This window comes from Oryctolagus cuniculus, chromosome 1 (genome assembly GCF_051225735.1).
Source record: "Oryctolagus cuniculus isolate XC-2025 breed Fujian yellow rabbit chromosome 1, ASM5122573v1, whole genome shotgun sequence".
Taxonomy (NCBI): domain Eukaryota; kingdom Metazoa; phylum Chordata; class Mammalia; order Lagomorpha; family Leporidae; genus Oryctolagus; species Oryctolagus cuniculus.
The window spans coordinates 169,201,936-169,221,424 of NC_142867.1; the positions used below are offsets into that span (position 1 = coordinate 169,201,936).

The 19,489-nt window shown below is 42.2% G+C and overlaps 1 protein-coding gene across 1 annotated transcript; it reads left to right on the plus strand.

Annotated features, from left to right (window-relative positions):
- The first annotated feature begins 16,726 nt into the window (after window positions 1-16,726).
- On the plus strand, window positions 16,727-19,489 carry TPD52L3 (TPD52 like 3). Its single transcript, XM_002707998.5, has one exon. The coding sequence runs from the start codon at window positions 16,947-16,949 to the stop codon at window positions 17,649-17,651; it is 705 nt and encodes a 234-aa protein (XP_002708044.1). The 5' UTR covers window positions 16,727-16,946; the 3' UTR covers window positions 17,652-19,489.

Below are 19,489 nucleotides of genomic sequence, written 5' to 3' on the forward strand. Positions count from 1 at the left end.
CCACCCACCACCCTCCCCTTTCCCACTCCCTCTCCCCTTCCATTCACATCAAGATTCATTTTCGATTATCTTAGTATACAGAAGATCAGCTTAGTATACCTTAAGTAAGGATTTCAACAGTTTGTTCCCACACAGAAACATAAAGTGAAAAATAATAGATGATTTTTTTTAAATGATGATGAAATCAGATCAGACCTATTGTCATGTTTAATCCCAGTGAGAGTCAAATGTCTATATATATAACAAAATCTTAAAATTAGAACCCAACCACTCTTTTTCTAAGACTGTATGTTATAGAAATCAGAATAAACATGCAAAGAATTAAATAAAAGAATGCTTATAATAAGTAAAAAAGAAAAATTGGAAAACAGTCTAAATGCTCAATGATAACTGATTAAACAATCATGTATTTATACAATGAAATATTACTGAGTTGCATAGTTTGGATTTGCAATTTCAATTTGTACCTTTCTCTATTTCTTCCACCCTTTCCACCCCTACTCAGGGATCTAGAAGGCTAATTTTTATAAACTGTATCAAACAGGTTCCTTTATTCTCTGGCTTCAGGTCAGGTTTGACAGACAGAAAGCATCAACAAGAAATGGATGATTAAACATGGAAGGAGAAAGATCAAGGTATTTATTCCTCCCGTGCCCTCCCTTGCTATGTTCCTCTACTGAAGATCCACAGCTTTCAAGGGGTTTCTGTAGTCATCACTCCCCTACACAATCACCACCAAACATACACGCACTGTACTCATTCAAGCTTAGCAAAAGTAATAGCTTCCTGTTGCTAGTCCTGCATGCTGCATCATTCCTTAACCCTTTGTAAACTCTCTTCAATTCTTCATTTTAAGCAAATCATTTATTTCCAGCAAGGATCCTGACCATGATACCACTGCAAATAAAGTTTCATTGCTATGTTGTAACACATAATATGGATTTACCACAGATTTCTTTATCCAATATCTTACTAAAGAACATATAAATTGTTTCTAATCTCAGTGAGGAGTCTGACTCCTAGCCAAAAACCTATGTGTGATCTCTCAGGCCTGACCATAGGCAAGTACAAAGGCCTCACCTGGCAGGTCTAATGGGGAAGTTGTCTTTCCCACACTAGACTTGGTACGCAGCCAAGGCACAGCAGTCTAAGAGGAAGGTGTGCTCAAAGACTCAGCCTCCCAGGCCAGCCATGCTCTTTGACATCTCTGCATTCCTGTTCAGGCATCTTTGTTTGGAGGCCTCTTCAGTAACGGACCTCAGCCATTCGCTGGCAGAGGCCTTTCCTAGGCACCTCTACTGAGACCTCCTTACAAAGGAGAGAAAGAGAAACTTGAAGACATTTTGTCCACTCTGACTCACTACTCAATGCTTTTCTACTCCTAGCCTTTCCTCCTTTCCCTCCTCCAGTCCTTGTATTCATGAAACAGCAGTAGCCATTTTGTTGCTGCTGTTCAGGGCTCCCTTGGCAGTCAGACAACCTCACATCTGTGCTGATCCACCTGAACTTCCTCTGGTGCCATTCAAAGGGGAAGAAGGAAACACTGGGGACCCTGTGTTTTCTCTTGGTTAGTCTCTTATTTATACTATAGAAATAAGTAATTCAATTATTTTCTTTTCTTTTTTGGGGGGGGGAGGGGGAAGGCAGAGTGGACAGTGAGAGAGACAGAGAGAAAGGTCTTCCTTTTGCTGTTGGTTCACCCTCCAATGGCGCCACGGCCAGCGCGCTGCGGCCAGCGCACCGCGTTGATCCGAAGCCTGGAGCCAGGTGCTTCTCCTGGTCTCCCATGGGGTGCAAGGCCCAAGGACTTGGGCCATCCTCCACTGCCTTCCCGGGCCACAGCAGAGAGCTGGCCTGGAAGAGGAGCAACCGGGACAGAACTCGGTGCCCCGACCGGGACTAGAACCCAGTGTGCCGGCGCTGCAAGGCGGAGGATTAGCCTAGTGAGCCGTGGCGCCGGCCTCAATTATTTTCATTCAAGCAATTCAGGCCTCTCCAGCTCAGCTTAGCTCTTGATGCCTTCCTACTACAAACATTACTGCAATAAGTAGCCCTGTGTATTCATATCTCATTTGTGGGAGTATATGGTAAGATAAACTCCTAGACGTGCAATTACTGGTGAAAGAGGAAATGCATAATTTTGATAGCTATTGCCTAATTGCTCTCCATAAAGACTAGCATTTTACCCAACACTGGAGAGGTACCCTTGACAACCCAAAATGTCATCTCATTTTTGTCAATCAGATGAAAAATGGCTTCTCAGTGCAGTTGTAATTTGTATTTCATTTAACATGACTAATGTAAGCAGGTTATCATATGCTAAAGAATAAGGAAGCTCTTTAAATACCGAATTGAAACAATCTCCAAGAAACCTTCTTCATAAAGAAAGCAAGGGACAAAGTAGCATAAAATGTTAACATGTGCATCAGAGGGAAGAAAACAACATGAATACACTATCTGTTTATATAGAGATAACAGCTCCAGGAGAATGTGCTGGAAACTGGTGAGCTTAGATCCTTGGGAGAGAGGTGGGCCCTGTAGTAGGGACAGGACAAAAACTTTATGTTGCATACCTTTTAGTTTTGTCTTGTGAATGCTTTACATATTCTCCCATCATAAAACCCAAAAAAGAGCATAATTTTAAAATAAAATTATTTTTAAAGTATTTTAGAACACTGCAAAAGAACGTATGTTTAATGACATGGAAAATGTTCATGACAAACTACTGAGAGAAAATAATAGGTTATACAACAGAAACGTCTATATAGTTCAAATCTATGTGTGCATAGGAAAAAAAGACTGGTAGGGTATAATCAGAAGCTTTAACAATAATTATCTCTAAGTAGTAATTTTCATTTTCCTTGCTGTATTTTTCCTATTTTCCACATTTTCTGCTTTGAAAACGTGTTAACAATTTTGCAGCAAAAAGGAAATTTAGCTTTAACAGGATATTATACATGGCAATAAAAAGATGTAACAAAATAAACACATAACAACAAAAATAAATCTCATGAACATAATTTCAAATAAAAGAAGCCATACACACACACACACAAAAAAGTGTGCTTACTGTATGATTCCATTTATAGAATAAACAAGAATAGGTAAAATGTGTCTGTGTTTACAGAGGCCAGATAAGCAACTAACTAGGTACAGGAAGTGGTTATGATTGGAAAGGAGCTTGAGGTACTCTTCAGGAGTGCTGGAAACACTCCATGTCTTGATCCATGGAGGGTGATTATACAGGTATATATAAATGTACAAATTCCTGAAGTTATACACTCAAGATTTAGGCAAGGTATGGATATTATATCTCAATTTTTAAAATTAAGTCTACAAGAATATATTTCCACAAACATATACACACAAAGATATTTTGAGAGTTACATGCTATATCTCAAGAGAAAAAATGGTATAATGAGGACATTCCAGGGAACGTGGAACTATGGTAGATTAAAAAGAATGGACTTGGGAGTCAGATGCTAAGCACAGGTTTGAATTCCAGTTCTACCACCACTAGGAATTTGAGTTACTAACCTTCTCTCTGCCTCAGTCTCCTCAGCTATAAAAATGGCTGTGGGGAGCAACTCGGACTAGACTAAGTTACTGGAATTAAGACTTATTCTATGCATCTGCTCTCCCACAATATGGCGCTGAGAAGGGAGAAGCAGCTTCTACGCAGCTGCCTCTCGCCAATTTGATTTACTGAGCTGCAGGAGCTGATCTTGCTCCTGATTGGAGGAGAGCAGCGTACTCGGCGTGTGGGTAGCAGAGTTGGGATTGGTGGAAGAGGACTATAAAGGAGGAGAGAGACAATATGCACGAGGAACATCTAAAGGGAACATCTAAGAGGAACACCTGTGCAGCACCCGAGAGAGCCGGCCGGCGGTGTGCCGCTCCCCCGCGGAAGTGGGGAATGTGGCAGGGGGAACCGCCCTTCCACGGAGGTGGAAGGGACAGTAGCCAACCCGGGAAGAACCAGCAGCAAACCCGGGAAGGGCCGAGCAGCAAAAGAACAACGCAGGGTCCTGTGTCGTTCCTCCAGGAAGACGGGGAGCGACAAATGGCAACAATAATAGTATCTATCTCATAGGACTATTGTGATAATCATATGAAATAAAGTATGAAGTGTTTAAGAGAGGATGTGGATCAGAGTAAGTAATCAGTAAAAGTTTCTTCTCCTGCCAAAGGTAAACACAAAAGTTCTCTTTGTTGATCCAAGACATGAATTGCATGGGCACACATTTGCACACACATGCACACATGTAAACACACACATCTCTGCAAATGTCTCAATTCCATAAGCCAAAATTATCAAAAAGAAATTTTTAAGACACTAATAATCAGGGTAATACTATTTCCATGAAAAAAAAACCACAGGTTTTAGACCAGAATATTTTAAAATATGCATATTTGGGTTTGCATAAAACATTTTGCCCAGTTTCCAAGGACATTTTCAGAAATCCCAACAGTGTAGGAATATATTTTCATATTTAGAATCAGTATTTTTTTAACTTTTATTTAATAAATATAAAATTCCAAAGTACAGCTTTTGGGTTACAGTGGCTTCCCCCCCCATAACCTCCCTCCCACCTGCAACTCTCCCATCTCCCGCTCCCTCTCCCATCCCATTCACATCAAGATTCATTTTTAATTATCTTTATATACAGAAGATCAATTCAGTATATACTAAGTAAAGATTTCAACAGTTCGCAGTATTAAAAATGATCACTTAGAACTGCAAATACAAAACTGGAAAATGTATCAGAAATTTGACACGCAAATTTTCAAATGCACTTGTTTTTCCTTTTCCAAGGTGTTAATATCAGCCACTAACAATGCAATCAACAATGCTAAATAAATGCTGAAACATATCCTGGGCTTCTTCTACTTGGGCTAAAGGGAAGAAAATTGTAATAACTCCTTTACACAGATTATTAATCAGTTACACTCCTGTTCTGGGGAACCAGAAACATATCAATGGATCAATGCCTAGAAGAGCCAGCACTCTAAAGAGAACTTGCAAATTATAAGTGAATATAATACAAATTTTAATATCTGAATTACATAAACAAAATTATAATGAAAATACCCAAAATAGTATCCTGCAAAAAAAATTTCCATTGGCAGAAGAAACAAATTTTAGGAAAAACAATAATATTTTAGGGTAATTCAAAATACCAAGAAACAAGACAATGTCTAAGTTCAAATTTTAAAACTCAGGTTGTTTGCAATGTAAGTAATTTTTTAATTGATTTATTTATTTGAAAAACAGAGTTAGATAAAGAGAAAGAAAGAGGGTCGGCACTGTGGCACAGCGGGTTAAAGCCCTGGCCTGAGGCGCCAGCATCCCACATAAGCGCCGGTTCTAGTCCGGGCTGCTCCTCTTCCAGTCCAGCTCTCTGCTGGGTGTGGGGGAGCAGTGGAGGATGGCCCGGGTGCTTGGGCCCCTGTACCCGCATGGGAGGCCTAGAAGAAGCTCCTGGCTCCTGGCTTCGGATTGGCACAGCTCCATCCGTTGACGACATTTTGGGAGTGAATCAGTGGAGAGAGGACCTTTCTGTCTCTCCCTCTCACTATCTATAGCTCTACCTCTCAAATAAATAAATAAATAAAATCGAAAGAAAGAAAGAAAGAAAGAAAGAGAGAGAGAGAGAGAGAGAGAGAAAGAAAGAAAGAAAGAAAGAAAGAAAGAAAGAAAGAAAAAGAGAGAGAGAGAGAGAAGGATAGACAGAGAGCCAAGGCTGAGCCAGGCTGAAGCCAGAAACCTAGAGCTTCTTCCAGGTCTCCCATGTGCATGCAGAGGCCAAAGCAGTTAGGCCATCTTCCACTGCTTACCCGGCACATTAGCAGGGAGCAGTCAAGTCTCAAACTAGCACCCATATGAGATGCTGGTTTGCAGGCAGTGGCTTTACCAGCTATGCCACAATGCTGGCCCCTAAATAATTTTTCATCATTAAACACAGTTTACTTTTCTGAGGTAAATAAAGACAAAGAGACATATGACAGAAATATAGAAATCTCTTGTCAGTCAATACTAGTAACAGCCAAAATATATATGTCCCTTCCTATTTGCCAGGTACTGCTCTAAGTGCTTTTCATAAATTTAGTAATTTAAAAGAATATATTCTATTATTAACCCCACACACACATTTTACAGATGAGTAATCTAAGGAATACAGAGATTAAGTAACTTTCCTAAGTCACATAGCTAATATGACAGACATGCAAAGTGAATTCATTCTTTTGGCTCCAACAACTCTGCTGTCACCACCTAGGCATTTAAGCAAACATTCTAAGTAGGTAAAGTCAATGACAAGTCATATTACAGCATGTAACTTTAATATTATGTGATGAAAAAGACTTCACCTCTGTAGTTACCCTTCCCCAAACTCATAATCCCTGTCTAACCATGGGGAAAGCATCAGACAACTACAAATTGATAAATATCCTAGAAAACACTTGGCTAGCCCTCCTCAAATCAGCCAAGGACACCAAAAACAAGGGAAGTTTGAAAATCCATCACAAACCAAAGGATGGTGAGTAAACATTAGGACTAAATGTAATACAGTGTCATGGATCGGTTCCCAGACTAGGAAAAGGACATTAGGGTGTAACTAGTTTAATTTTAATTTACTAGTGCTGGTTCCTTTTGTAAAACAGAGGATAAAGGAAACCTCTGCAACTCTTTACTATTTTGGCTATTTTTATATAAATCTAAAACTCTTCTAAAATGAAATTATACAACCCATTAATTTGACTTTTACTTTTCCTCTCCACCCATCCCTTGAGATATTTCTTAGTAAGATATCCAAAAGATAAGAAGCCAGTGTAAGATAAATGCAAACAGGAAACCAAATCAAAGATTTTCTTTCCAATGCCAGAGAACTAACTTCAGATAAGAGGGTGGGTTTTACCTTCCCAAGAATCTGGGGCCAGCGCTGTGGCTCACTTGGTTAATCCTCCACCCGGTTGCTCCTCTTCTAGTCCAGCTCTGCTGTGGCCTGCGAGGGCAGTGGAGGATGGCCCAAGTGCTTGGGCCCCTGCACCTGCATGGGAGACCAGGAGGAAGCACCTGGCTCCTGGCTTCAGATCGACGCAGCGCCAGCCATAGCGGCCATTTGGGGAGTGAACCAACAGAAGGAAGACCTTTCTCTCTGTCTCTCTCTCTCTCACTGTCTATAACTCTGTCAAAAAAAAAAAAAGAATCTAAGACCTAAAGATACATGAAAATGATATGTAATTTATCCATCTGTTTTTTACCAACAAAGATGTAATTTGTTTCCTAACCTTAACCTAAGGGCATTTGCAAAGTTGGGTACTAACAATTTTAAGTGGTACTTCCAAGTTTCTTGTCCATTAAAAGTTATAACTGTACAAAACAGATCATTTATATACTCTTTCCAGGCACCCAGTGCAACTCTAGGCTTTTATTCAAACATAAAAAACTTTGGAAAGCCAGCCCTGACCAAATTCTGAGATAACAGCAGGAAGCCCCATCTGTCAGCTTAAGGAAAAGCCTCCAAATATAATGTGAAGGAAGGCCTCCTATCCAGGAGACACCTGAAAAGTAGATAAGTTATCCAAGAAATAAACATTCCAGGCAGAGGGGACAACATGGGCAAAGGCCTCAAGGCAAGAAGTTAACTTGTGAGCTTGTAGCTTTTTTTTTTTTAAAGATTTATTTATTTATTTGAAAGTCAGAGTTACACAGAGAGAAGAGAGGCAGAGAGAGAGAAAGAGGTCTTCCATCCGATGGTTCACTCCCCAGTTGGCCTCAACAGCTGGAGCTGTGCCAATCTGAAGCCGGGAGCCAGGAGCTTCTTCCGGGTCTTCCACGTCGGTGCAGAGGCCCAAAGAGTTGGGCCATCTTCTACTGCTTTCCCAGGCCATAGTAGAGAGCTGGATCAGAAGTGGAGCAGCTGGGTCTCGAACTGGCGCCTATATGGGATTCCGGTGCTTCAGGCCAGCACATTAACCCACTGTGCCACAGCGTTGGCCCCAAACTTGTAGTTTTTAAAACTATACTAATTTAGTATGCCAGAAGTATGGTATAAAGTGTATGATGGGAAGTAGCAAGAAAAGAGGCTAGAAACATAAGGACTTTAACAAGTTTCAGAATATATTTTAGGAAGGCAGAATTTGTCATGAACAATGATGAAGTCATTTATGCAAGAAAATATTCAATACATTAAATATATGTGTAGGAATAGATTTTAGACAGGCCTAGAGACCAGAGAAATGGACTTTCAAGTTACCCAGTGTCTCAATAACAACATTTATCATTGATGAAATGTATAAAAAGGGGTATGCTTAGTATATGTGTACCATGGAATACTACACAGCAGTTAAAATAAATAAACTACAATAATACTATCAACATGGATGAATCTTTTTTTTTTTTTTTTTTTTTTGGACAGGCAGTGTCGCTCCCCCTCTTTGTGGAGGAACGACACTAAACCCTGCCTAGGCTTCATATCCGAGTCACGGCACCATTATGTCGCTCCCCGTCTTCGTGGAGGAACGACACAGAACCCTGCGCTGTTCTTTCGTCTGCTCGGCCCTCCCCGGGTTTGCTGCTGGTTCTTCCCGGGTTGGCTACTGTCCCTTCCACCTCCGTGGAAGGGCGGTTCCCCCTGGCCACTTTCCCCACTTCCGCAGGGGAGCGGCACACCGCCGGCCGGCGAATCACACAGCGTAGCTTACGTTTCCGCCACTACCGGCATTCAGTCCAAGTTCCCCGGACTAACCTGGCGAATTCCAACCTGGCAGCCCACGTCTCTGCCTCTGGTTCCAGATTTTCGCCTTTTGCTCCCCGGGCTGACTTGAAGAATTCCAAGCTGGCTTACGTCTCCGCCTCGGCCTGCACTCGCGGCTTCATCCTCCCTAACATTTTTCTCTACCCGGTATGTTTCCCTAAGTTTTCTTCCAACAATATTCCTCCCTCATTTCTCCTGGCTTCTCCCCACAGTCCGTATCTGAGTCTAAGTTTCTTCTAGGTTTCACTTTCACTTTCAACCTGCAGTCCGTATCTAAGTCTAAGTTTCTTCTTGCTTTCACTTTAAATCCTAACTTCTTTCCCACAGTCCGCATCCGAGTCCAAGCCTCCTCCAGGTTTCACTTTCGCTTTCAATCTCCTAGCTTCCCCGCCATAGTCCACATCCGAGTCTATGAAAGCTTTCACTTTCGCTTTCAATCCTAACTTCTTTCCCACAGTCCATATCCGAGTCACGGCACCATTATGTGGCTCCCCGTCTTCGTGGAGGAACGACACAGGACCCTGCGCTGTTCTTTCGTCTGCTCGGCCCTTCCTGGGTTTGCTGCTGGTTCTTCCCGGGTTGGCTACTGTCCCTTCCACCTCCGTGGAAGGGCAGTTCCCCCTGGCCACTTTCCCCACTTCCGCAGGGGAGCGGCACACCGCCGGCCGGCTCTCTCGGGGGCTGCTCAGATGTTCCTCAGGTGTTCCTTCAGCTAGATGTTCCTGGTGCATGTTGTCTCTCTCCTCCTTTATAGTCCTTTTCCACCAATCCCAACTCTGCTACCCACACGCCGAGCACGCTGCTCTCCTCCAATCAGGAGCAGGTCCTACAGTTTATTGGTTGAACTGGAGGCAGCTTCATAGAAGCTGTTTTCTCCTCTCCCAGCGCCATATTGTGGGAGAGCAGATGCATAGAATAAGTCTTAATTCCAGTAACTTAGTCTAGTCCGAGTTGCTCCCCACAGGCAGAGTGGACAGTGAGAGAGAGAGAGAGAGACAGAGAGAAAGGTCTTCCTTTGCTGTTGGTTCACCCCTCAATGGCTGCCGCGGAGGGTGCGCTGCGGCCGGCGTACCGTGCTGATCCAAAGCCAGGAGTCAGGTGCCTTCTCCTGGTCTCCCATGGGGTGCAGGGCCCAAGCACTTGGGCCATCCTCCACTGCACTCCCAGGCCACAGCAGAGAGCTGGCCTGGAAGAGGGGCAACTGGGACAGAATCCAGTGCCCTGACCGGGACTAGAACCCGGGGTGCCAGCGCCACAGGCGGAGGATTAGCCTACTGAACCACGGCACCGGCCATGGATGAATCTTAAAAACAATAGACAAGGAACATACAGGGTCCGATTCCATTTATGGAAGGATCAACAACATGCCAAACTGGAAACATTATATTTTGATACATACATGGTGGTAAAAAGAAAGATGGGGGTCGGCGCCATGGCATAGTAGGCTAAGCCTACACCCATGGCCCCAGCATCCCATATGGGTGCCAGTTTGTATCCTGGCTGTTCCTCTTCTGATCCAGCTCTCTGCTATGGCCTGGGAAAGTAGTGGAAGATGGCCCAAGTGCTTGGGCCCCTGTACCCAAGTGTGACACCTAGAAGAAGCTCCTGGCTCCTGGCTTCGGATAGGGCCAGCTCTGGCTATTGAGGCCATTCAGGGAGTGAACCAGCAGGTGGAAGACCTCTCTCTGTCTCTCCCTCTCTGTGTCTGTAACTCTGCCTCTCATGTAAATAAAATATTAAAAAAAAAAAAGACAGGAACATGACTTCAAAATTTTGCATAGAATTTACAGGGCATAAAGAAAGAGAACACTGTAAAGAACCTCAAAAACACTGGAAATGCACGATATCTATTGCGTGGTAAGTATTTAATTATTTACAATTTATAATTTTCAAAGGTACATATGTTATATATAGCTTTATATGCTCATTGCACAAATTTTAAGAAAGAGGAAAAAATTTTTAAATGAGTTTTTTTAAAAACACCTAATTTTTAAGTTTAGAGAGAAACATACCAGATTTACTACTTAAAAACTATGACTTAGACAATTATGCTCTAGGTATCTTGGCTTCCTGATCCGCAAAAATGAGAAAGCTGAGTCTCACAGAGGTTAACAGTATTTATAATACCTACCTCTCAAGAATAATACGGAGATCAAATGAAATAACATACGTGAAAGCACAGACAGCAATTCCTGATATGGAATAAACAGTCAATAAAAATTAAATTTCTCTTTTATTTTTATTATTACAGTAGATATTTAATAAATGCCAATTTCCCTCTGTCTTTTCTCTCAAAAAGGTAGCAGAATCAGCACAAATTAAGGGCCAGTCTAAATTCCAATGGAAGAATCAAGCAAAATCATTAGTGTTTGTAGCTTGCTGTATTACTACTGTATTTCTTCAATTCTAAGATGCAATTTTGTGGCATTTTAATGTTTCTAAAATTGGGTTTGCATCTTAAAATCAATGTACAAGAAAGTAGGTTTTTCCTCCTAGAAACCTCTTATTAAAACAAAGATGTGCCTTATAATTAATTGTCTCTCAGAATCAAGGAAATAAAGTAATCATTATGCTGTTGCCTTAAGTAGGCATGAAGCTTGAAGATAATAGCTAAGCTCCTAAGAAGTAGAGTCCAGGTCAGGTTTTGTTGTTGTTGTTGTTTTGTATTGCAGAAAATCCACCACAATGGTCACAACGTTTAAAAAGGTTGTGAGTTTTCTGTTAATAACCTGCTTGTTCTCAGGCCCCTGAAGCCTTAACATACAACTGAGTCAAACTATTTTGGTCTCCATATTCTGCTAGTTTCAACTCCTCAGTGCCAAGCTCCAGGACTTCAGAACCCCTCCCCCTTCCAAATTTCCCACTACTTCTGGGAGTCCTCTATGCTCAAGTCTGGTCCTTTCATGCACTTCTGCTTTGCCCTCTCTGCAGGTATCTACTCGGTGCCTGGCCACTTCAGGGAAGTTCCTCCTGCTGCCACTCCTAACCCTCCCTTCTAAGAATCCTGCCTCCCAGTTCAGGAGGTTATCTCCTGGTACTCAAACTCTGTACATCCTCCAGATAAATTTTCCTATAAAATTTTCCTATTAGTTAAGGGTCACATATAAAAAAAAAAAAAAAAACAACAAACAAAAAAATACCACTAGTTCAATCTGGGTCGTCTTTGGAAATTCCAAAAGCATAGTCTATGCTTTTGTTGGAAGTGAATATAATTCAAGAAGAGTGGGGGTGAGAGTGGGGGTGGGAAGTGAGAAGAAATGAGAAGTGACAATCTGATCATTTTACAACTCCTGCAACTATTAAGGTATCTTTTGAATTTCTAAATCATGACTAGAGAAACACACCAACCCCTCAGTTTCTTGACAGAAGACAGACAACCTACATCCACCAACATATAACTAGTGAAGTCTTCTCTGACTCACGTGCAGCTTTGCCCACTTTCTGCTCGCAGATGGCTCCTCACTGTTGTCTCTGGAGCTATCTTCCACAATGCTATCCTTCTCTGACACATAAGAAAGAAAACAAAGATCACAACTTTCAGAAAGGGTCTCCACACTTCCTCCAACCAGATGGAAATAGGGAGTAAGAACTACTCCCATTGTGAATGGAACAGCACAAAAGAGTGAACAACATTAATGAAATCTAATATCAATGTAACACACTAATAGTATGTTTGGGCTTCAAAGAGGAAAATCCCACCCTTTAGAATATCGGAGTGCTTTTTAAAAGTTAATTAGTCCAGGAGCCAGTGCTGTGATGCAGTGGGTTAACGCCCTGGCCTGAAGCACTAGCATCCCATATGGGCGCCGGTTCAAGTCCTAGCTGCTCCACTTCCTATCCAGCTCTGTGCTATGGCCTGGGAAAGCAGTAGACGGTGGCCCAAGTCCTTGGGCCCCTGCACCCGCATGGGAGACCCAGAAGAAGCTCCTGGCTCCTGGCTTCGGGTCGGTGCATTTCTGGCTGTTGGCGGCCATCTTGGAAGTAAACCAGAGCATGGTAGACCTCTCTCTCTCTGCCTCTCCTCTCTCTCTGTAACTCCGACTTTCAAATAAATAAATAATTTTTTATTTTTGACAGGCAGAGTGGACAGTGAGAAAGAGAGACAGAGAGAAAGGTCTTCCTCTTCCGTTGGTTCACCCCTCAATGGCCGCTGCAGCTGGCGCACTGCGCTAATCCGAAGCCAAGAGCCAGGTGCTTCCCCTGGTCTCCCACGCGGGTGCAAGGCCCAAGCACTTGGGCCATCCTCCACTGCACTCCCTGGCCACATCAGAGAGCTGGCCTGGAAGAGGGGCAACGGGACAGAATCTGGCACACCGACCGGGGCTAGAACCCTGTGTGCCGGTGCCACAGGCGGAGGATTAGCCTAGTGAGCCACAGTGACAGCTAATAAATATTTTTTTAAAGTTAATTAGTCCAAATAAAAGAGTTGCTGAAAAAAATGTCATACTGGTCTTAAATGAAGATCAACTTAACTGCTGAAATACAAGAACCGACAGTGGTAATGCTTGTAGCTGTAAACTAAAGCCAACATTCTTGTTCATGCTGGAGGATACCTATGGGAAGATAACTCACTACCTATATTATTGATGGCAGTAAGCTATGATGCGAGAGTAGTAACTTGCAAATGAAAATCAAATACAATACATTGCCTTTCTACAAGAAAAGCCCAACTACTAATTTTCCCCTCCTGCTCTTAAAACATTACGACTGGATCAGGGTTGCAACTATATTCCTTATTTTCAGACTCAATCAAATATTTAAACATTTTTCTTGTTATTCAGCTAAAATGAACAAAATGTTTATAGCAGTGGTTCTGTAATAATAGAAACAAAGCCCTAGAAAACTCACTATGGTTAATCTAGCAGTACAAATGACCAGACTACAGGATAAGTTGTGTGTTCTTTAGAGGCAATCTGAATCACCAATGTTGATCATTTTATGAGTCAACGTAATCAGAAGTCACCCTATTGATCATTTATAATCGAAGAAATCTAATATTAAATTTATTGGCAGTGGTAGAAATCTAGTCATTTCCAGACTTGAGTATCAGTTAAGATAATCTCACTTCTTCCATCCCAACAGCCCAGTCCTTGTAAAGGGCATGTCTTTCTTTTATATTTAAGTTTCAAGAATTTATTTTTAAAACAACATGTACAGGCTTTGATATGTCAAAACATAATTTTGTTATACCACTTTCCTTTGTTTACAAGGGACTGACATAAATTTGTCACTTTACCAGAGAAATGTTTCGAAGTGTATGCTTTACTATAAAAGTCAATAATGTCTTCCTTGAAAACAAAAGATAGCAAACCACCATAGGATTACAAATAATTCACAATTCCTTCTTCATAGGTTCATGAATCAAACATTTTGGTTGCTTTTTAGTGTTTAAATAACGACAAAAAGCTTTCAGTTTTAGATAACCGTTTTGTGAGCCTTTCTATATAATACGGTTTTATTTAATTGTCTGATTTAGAGAGGTGAAATTTTAAAATGACAGGATCATAATTTAGTATTTTATACCTTAAAAGGATAGCTTTTACAACCAGTAGGTTAGAATCATTATAAATTAAATTAAAAATACATAAAAAAATGCTTTATATGTGATTATGCACAAGCCTAATAAAATAGATAGTTCCATTGTGCTACTTATTTATACAGGTTTACTCAGGAGGTCAGATCACTGCCAACTAGGAACCTCCCTTCCAGAGGCCATGGCTTGATTTGGGATTTGGAAGTTAAGTTTTTGAAAGAAGTCAGTTCAGTTTTGCTATAAGGAAAACCATTATTCCATTAAAGAAATCAAAGTTTAACAAAGGATTTCATATTTTGAATTGGAAGGCAGGAAGCATATAAAGAAGAAAACAGGCAACAATATTGGTAGCTTAAACAATCCAGAGAAGGAAAATCAAGTGCAACTCAGATCTGTTGACCAAGAATCTCAACTTAAAATGGAAAAGTGTGTTCCATGTTAATCATCTTGATTTCATGTTATCTGGCTTTGCTTAGGGATGATTTCTTTACACTCCACTCTCAGTTTTGAAAGATACCTATTTCAGAGTCTGGAAGTATTCCTGAAACCACCAACATTTCCACAGGCAATGGTGGAGAACTTTGCCCTCTGGAACAAAATGAAAATGCTTTTTAGGAAGTCCTTGCTGCCTTTTACAGGCCTTTGTATACATTGCCACATCGCTCACCAGCTTTCATGTTTCCAGCAAGAACAAACCTCATTTCTTAACCTAAAGAAGCACACATTTCAGGGCCAAGATAATAACAACACTATTGAATTTTGTGAAAGGGTTACCGAATGTAAATCCAAAGGAGGACTGAATAGCTGAGTATTTTATCATGGCCACACAGACAGAAGTATGGGAAATAGCTGCAATTTATGGAGAATCAGATCATGTTCCACATTTACATGCTACCAAAAGTTCACTAGAATCTAAGATTTGCTCCAGGGTATTCCGTGGGAATGGGCAGCCAGATAGTAACAATATGTGCTTACTGAATTGATGTTTTGATTTCTCTGCTATGTAAATTGTACATGAGCAGTACCTGAGCTGAGCAGAGATTCTGAGCTCTGGATAGAATTTAGAGCTGTGGAGGCTTGCATTGTGGTGCAAGGATTAAGCCTCCACTTGCCATGTTGACATCTCTTATCAGAGTGCCAGTTCAAGTCCTGGGTCTTTTACTTCTAATCGAAGATGGTCCAAGTGTTTGGGCTCCTGCCACTCATGTAGCAGATCAGGATAGAGTTGCTGGATCCTGGCTTTGACCTTCTTGACATCTCACTGTTCTGGCCATTTGGAGAGTAACCCAATAGATGGAAAATCCAGCCACTGGTTCACTTGCTCTCTCTCTCTCTTTCCCCTCTCCCCACGGTTGATCTGCTTTTCAAATAAACATTTATTTATTTATTTATTTATTACAGGCAGAGTGGACAGTGAGAGAGAGAGACAGAGAGAAAGGTCCTCCTTTTTCCGTTGGTTCACCCTCCAATGGCCGCTGCGGCCGGCACACCAGGCTGATCCGATGGCAGGAGCCAGGTGCTTTTCCTGGTCTCCCATGCGGGTGCAGGGCCCAAGCACTTGGGCCATCCTCCACTGCACCCCTGGGCCACAACAGAGAGCTGGCCTGGAAGAGGGGCAACCAGGACAGGATCTGGAGCCCTGACCGGGACTAGAACCCAGAGTGCCGGCGCCACAGGCAAAGGATTAGCCTAGAGAGCCACAGTGCCGGCCAAACATAAATATTTTAACACAATATTGGAGGACATAGTGGGTTGATACTCTGATAGATCCTATTTAACTGATTCTCCTTTGCTAGGCAGACCACCTCACACAACAGGCTACCATAAATGTGGCCAGATATGCTTTCAGAAATGTGAGTGCAGGGAGAAAAAACACAGTGCAACTGCAGGATTGAAAACCCATACTCTACCCTTTTGCATATATCCCTTCTCCCCTAAATTATCAAAGAACAACAGCCTTTTTTATTAGATTTAAATTACAAAAAGCTACTCGCACCACTACACCCTCCCAAAAATAACGGGCAGTTGTGACTGATTTAGACCCCCTTTCAAGTACTCCTGTTCAAGGTCTCTGGCACTGCTGATACTCCATTGGGATCATTTTAGTTGCTACTGGACTCTGAGTTCCATGGAGCCTTCAAACCCGGATTTCGGAATCGTGCTAGGAGTTTCTCCAGGCACCTGTGGAAACCTGGGATGGAGAGATGGGGCAGGGGATAACCCTAGGAGTCCTGAACTCCCCAACTGATTCTGTAGTAGTGGTTTACTTTACACACTGGGCCTTTTAAAAAATTTTAAGCACAAAGGTTCAACCTACTTTCAAGGGCTTGAAAACTGCTAATGAGGTAAAATGAGTTGCCAGATAATTTAGTATGAAGGACAGACCTTGTTACCCACCACGGCTGCGGGATAAATTCCTTTCCTCTTGCGACACCACCTACCTCACTTGGTCGTTGTGATGCCGAAACACTGCCAGGAACATGGGTAGCATCTGTGCTGAGCAGGAAATCCGCAGCGGCCCTTTGGGGCCGGAAGTCCCACCCCATCTGACCCTCACCCTCTTCTACCCGGAAGTACATCCCCGCCCGCAGTGTACTCTGCCCCAGGTTGGGACACCGGCGCCCCAGCAAGGCGTCAGTTTTACCGGCTAAGAAATGGATCCGTCTCGCCTAATGTACAGCATCACCAGCCAAGATTCTCAGGCGGCAGGCCAAGATTTTGACTCTGTCGGAAAAGATTATTTATCCACCAGCCAAGAATTCGATTCTCTCTATCAAGAATTGGATCTGAACTCTCTTAATGAAGATTTTCTTTCCCAGTCCATGTCCAGTGCCATGACAAAGACCTCTCTGGGTGCATATGAATCCCGGACAACTTCTGAACCTGAGCATCTGACCGAAGCCGAGCAAATGGAGCTCAAATCCGAGCTCACCAAATTGGAGGAGGAAATCGTAACGCTACGCCAGGTGCTGGCCGCCAAAGAGAAACGCTGTGGGGAGCTCAAAAGAAGGTTGGGCTGCACGGCTTTGGTGGGGTTGAAACAGAATCTGTCCAAGAGCTGGCATGATATTCAGGTCTCCAACACTTACATGAAACAGAAGACATCAGCCGCCCTGTCCACCGTGGGCTCTGCCATCTGCAGGAGGCTTGGAGACGTGAAGAAGTCAGCCACGTTCAGATCTTTGGAAGGTCTGATGGGGACAATCAAGTCCAGAGTCGCAGGTGGCAGAGACCTTGGCAATGACAGCCTTCCTTCCTCGCCAGGGAGTGGAGATGACCCACTCCTGGTTCCAGAGAGTGGGGCTGACCCAGTTCCAGGGAGTCAGGATGACCTGCTTTCCTTTCTAGAGCCAGAATGAGCCTCTTGGTAACCTCGCCTGGCCACCAAACCAGTACAAGAGCCCCCGTCCTTCATCGCACTTGCGACTCTGCCCAACTAAAACCAGCAACCAAATCACAATGGTAAAGTGAATTCAGGAAATGGACAGAGTTCGGCTTTGAGAAAAAATAATGTCCCTTTGTATGTAGATATTTACTGCTGTTGAATGAGAGAACCCCAAAGTTTTGTACTTTTTGGTTATTTTACACTAAAGTTTGTAGACAAAAATGCATCCCTATGCTAGCTTTTCTGAGGTCTCATACAATGGCTAGGACAATGGCTCCATAAGATAGTCTGGAAAACTAGTCTATTAGAAGGCCAAAGTAGATTTCTGTCTACAACTGGTAAAAGTTATGAAATAATGTGCAGTTTTATTCACTCCCTATTTCTTCGTTTTCTAAGTCTCTGAAGGAACCCAGACATCTTGAAAGCTTCACCTGGCCTATAATTCTTATTTTTAAATGATGATAAAGAAAAATGTCCATCTTCTTTGACACCTCCAGAGAGGGGAAAAGTATTAGTATATTGATTGATAAATTTGCATTATAAATTTCATAGAACTTATTTTTTCAAAGCTCTCATCCCAAAGCAATAGCTTCAATTTATGAGATTGCTAGTACTTTGAACTCAAGCTGAAATGGCAACTTTACTTTGTCTTGTACCTTGTTTCTTATCACTTTATCACAATGAGGATTTTAAAGTTTAAACCTTGTAGCAGCATGTCTCTGCCCCAGCAAAACGAAGATTGCTTCCTTGTTCTGCAGCATTTCCCAGTTAGTAACCACCTCCAGCTGAGGGGCTACAGAAAACAGTACAGCTAAATCAATAAAGATAAGCCCCTATCTTAGGCAACAGTTAAAAAAGAGTATCTGTCCCCTGTAATGCTGGCTGTTAGGCCTTTGATTGGACCAAACTCACTACTGTCCTTGACTCCAATCCGTTCTTGTTTTTAACCCCAAATGAGAAGCAGAAACCAGGATGGTAGGAATTGTAGGTACCTGGTTTGAGTTTGTTTAAACTTTCTGGTATCAAATTTTCATAGGAGCTGCGTGATGTTTCTTGTTTGTTTGTTTTCCCTTTCCATTTTCAAATACCAAGACCTGGCAAATTCTTTCATTCCTCTAATCACACTGCGCGAGGTAGACATTGTGTTTTATTGGCTCTTAGTAGAGAGGCTAGGGCCTTTATTTGCTTGGGTACATTAATGACCTCTCACTGCATAAAGGTGATTCTTCCAGCCTAAAAAGGTGATCCTGTTTTGTTGATTCTTGAAGAACACTCCCCCTACAGTCTTTGGGTTTTCCTACAAGCAAAATGGAACACCACTATAAATTCTAAAGCCCTTGTTAAGCGGTAAAGTCACTGATGTGTCCCTGACTTCTACAAATTTCTGAAGACAATGGTTTGCTTGTATTAAAATAAGACTTTCAACTATTTTACATGTTTGTTTATTAATTTGTTGTATTTATCAACCAACATGGCTTTCTGTGTTGCAGAACAATAGGCAAACATGCAGTGCGTGAGAAATGAAAATAGCCCAACAAGCATTCAACCTTGCATTTCTGAAAGTCCTGTTGTGTTAAGGACAATCCCAGGCTGACATAATTGATCAAAACCAAAACATGTTTTATTTAATAATTCACAGAAGTGAGGGCGGACACTTAGTGCAGCGGTTAAGTTGACAGTTGGATTGCCCTCATCCCATATTGAGTTTCTGGTTTGAGTCCAGCCACTCCACTTCTGCTCCAGATCCTTGTTAATGGCCTGCCTGGGAAAAGCAGCGAAAGATGACCTGAGTGTTTGGGCCCTTGCCATCCA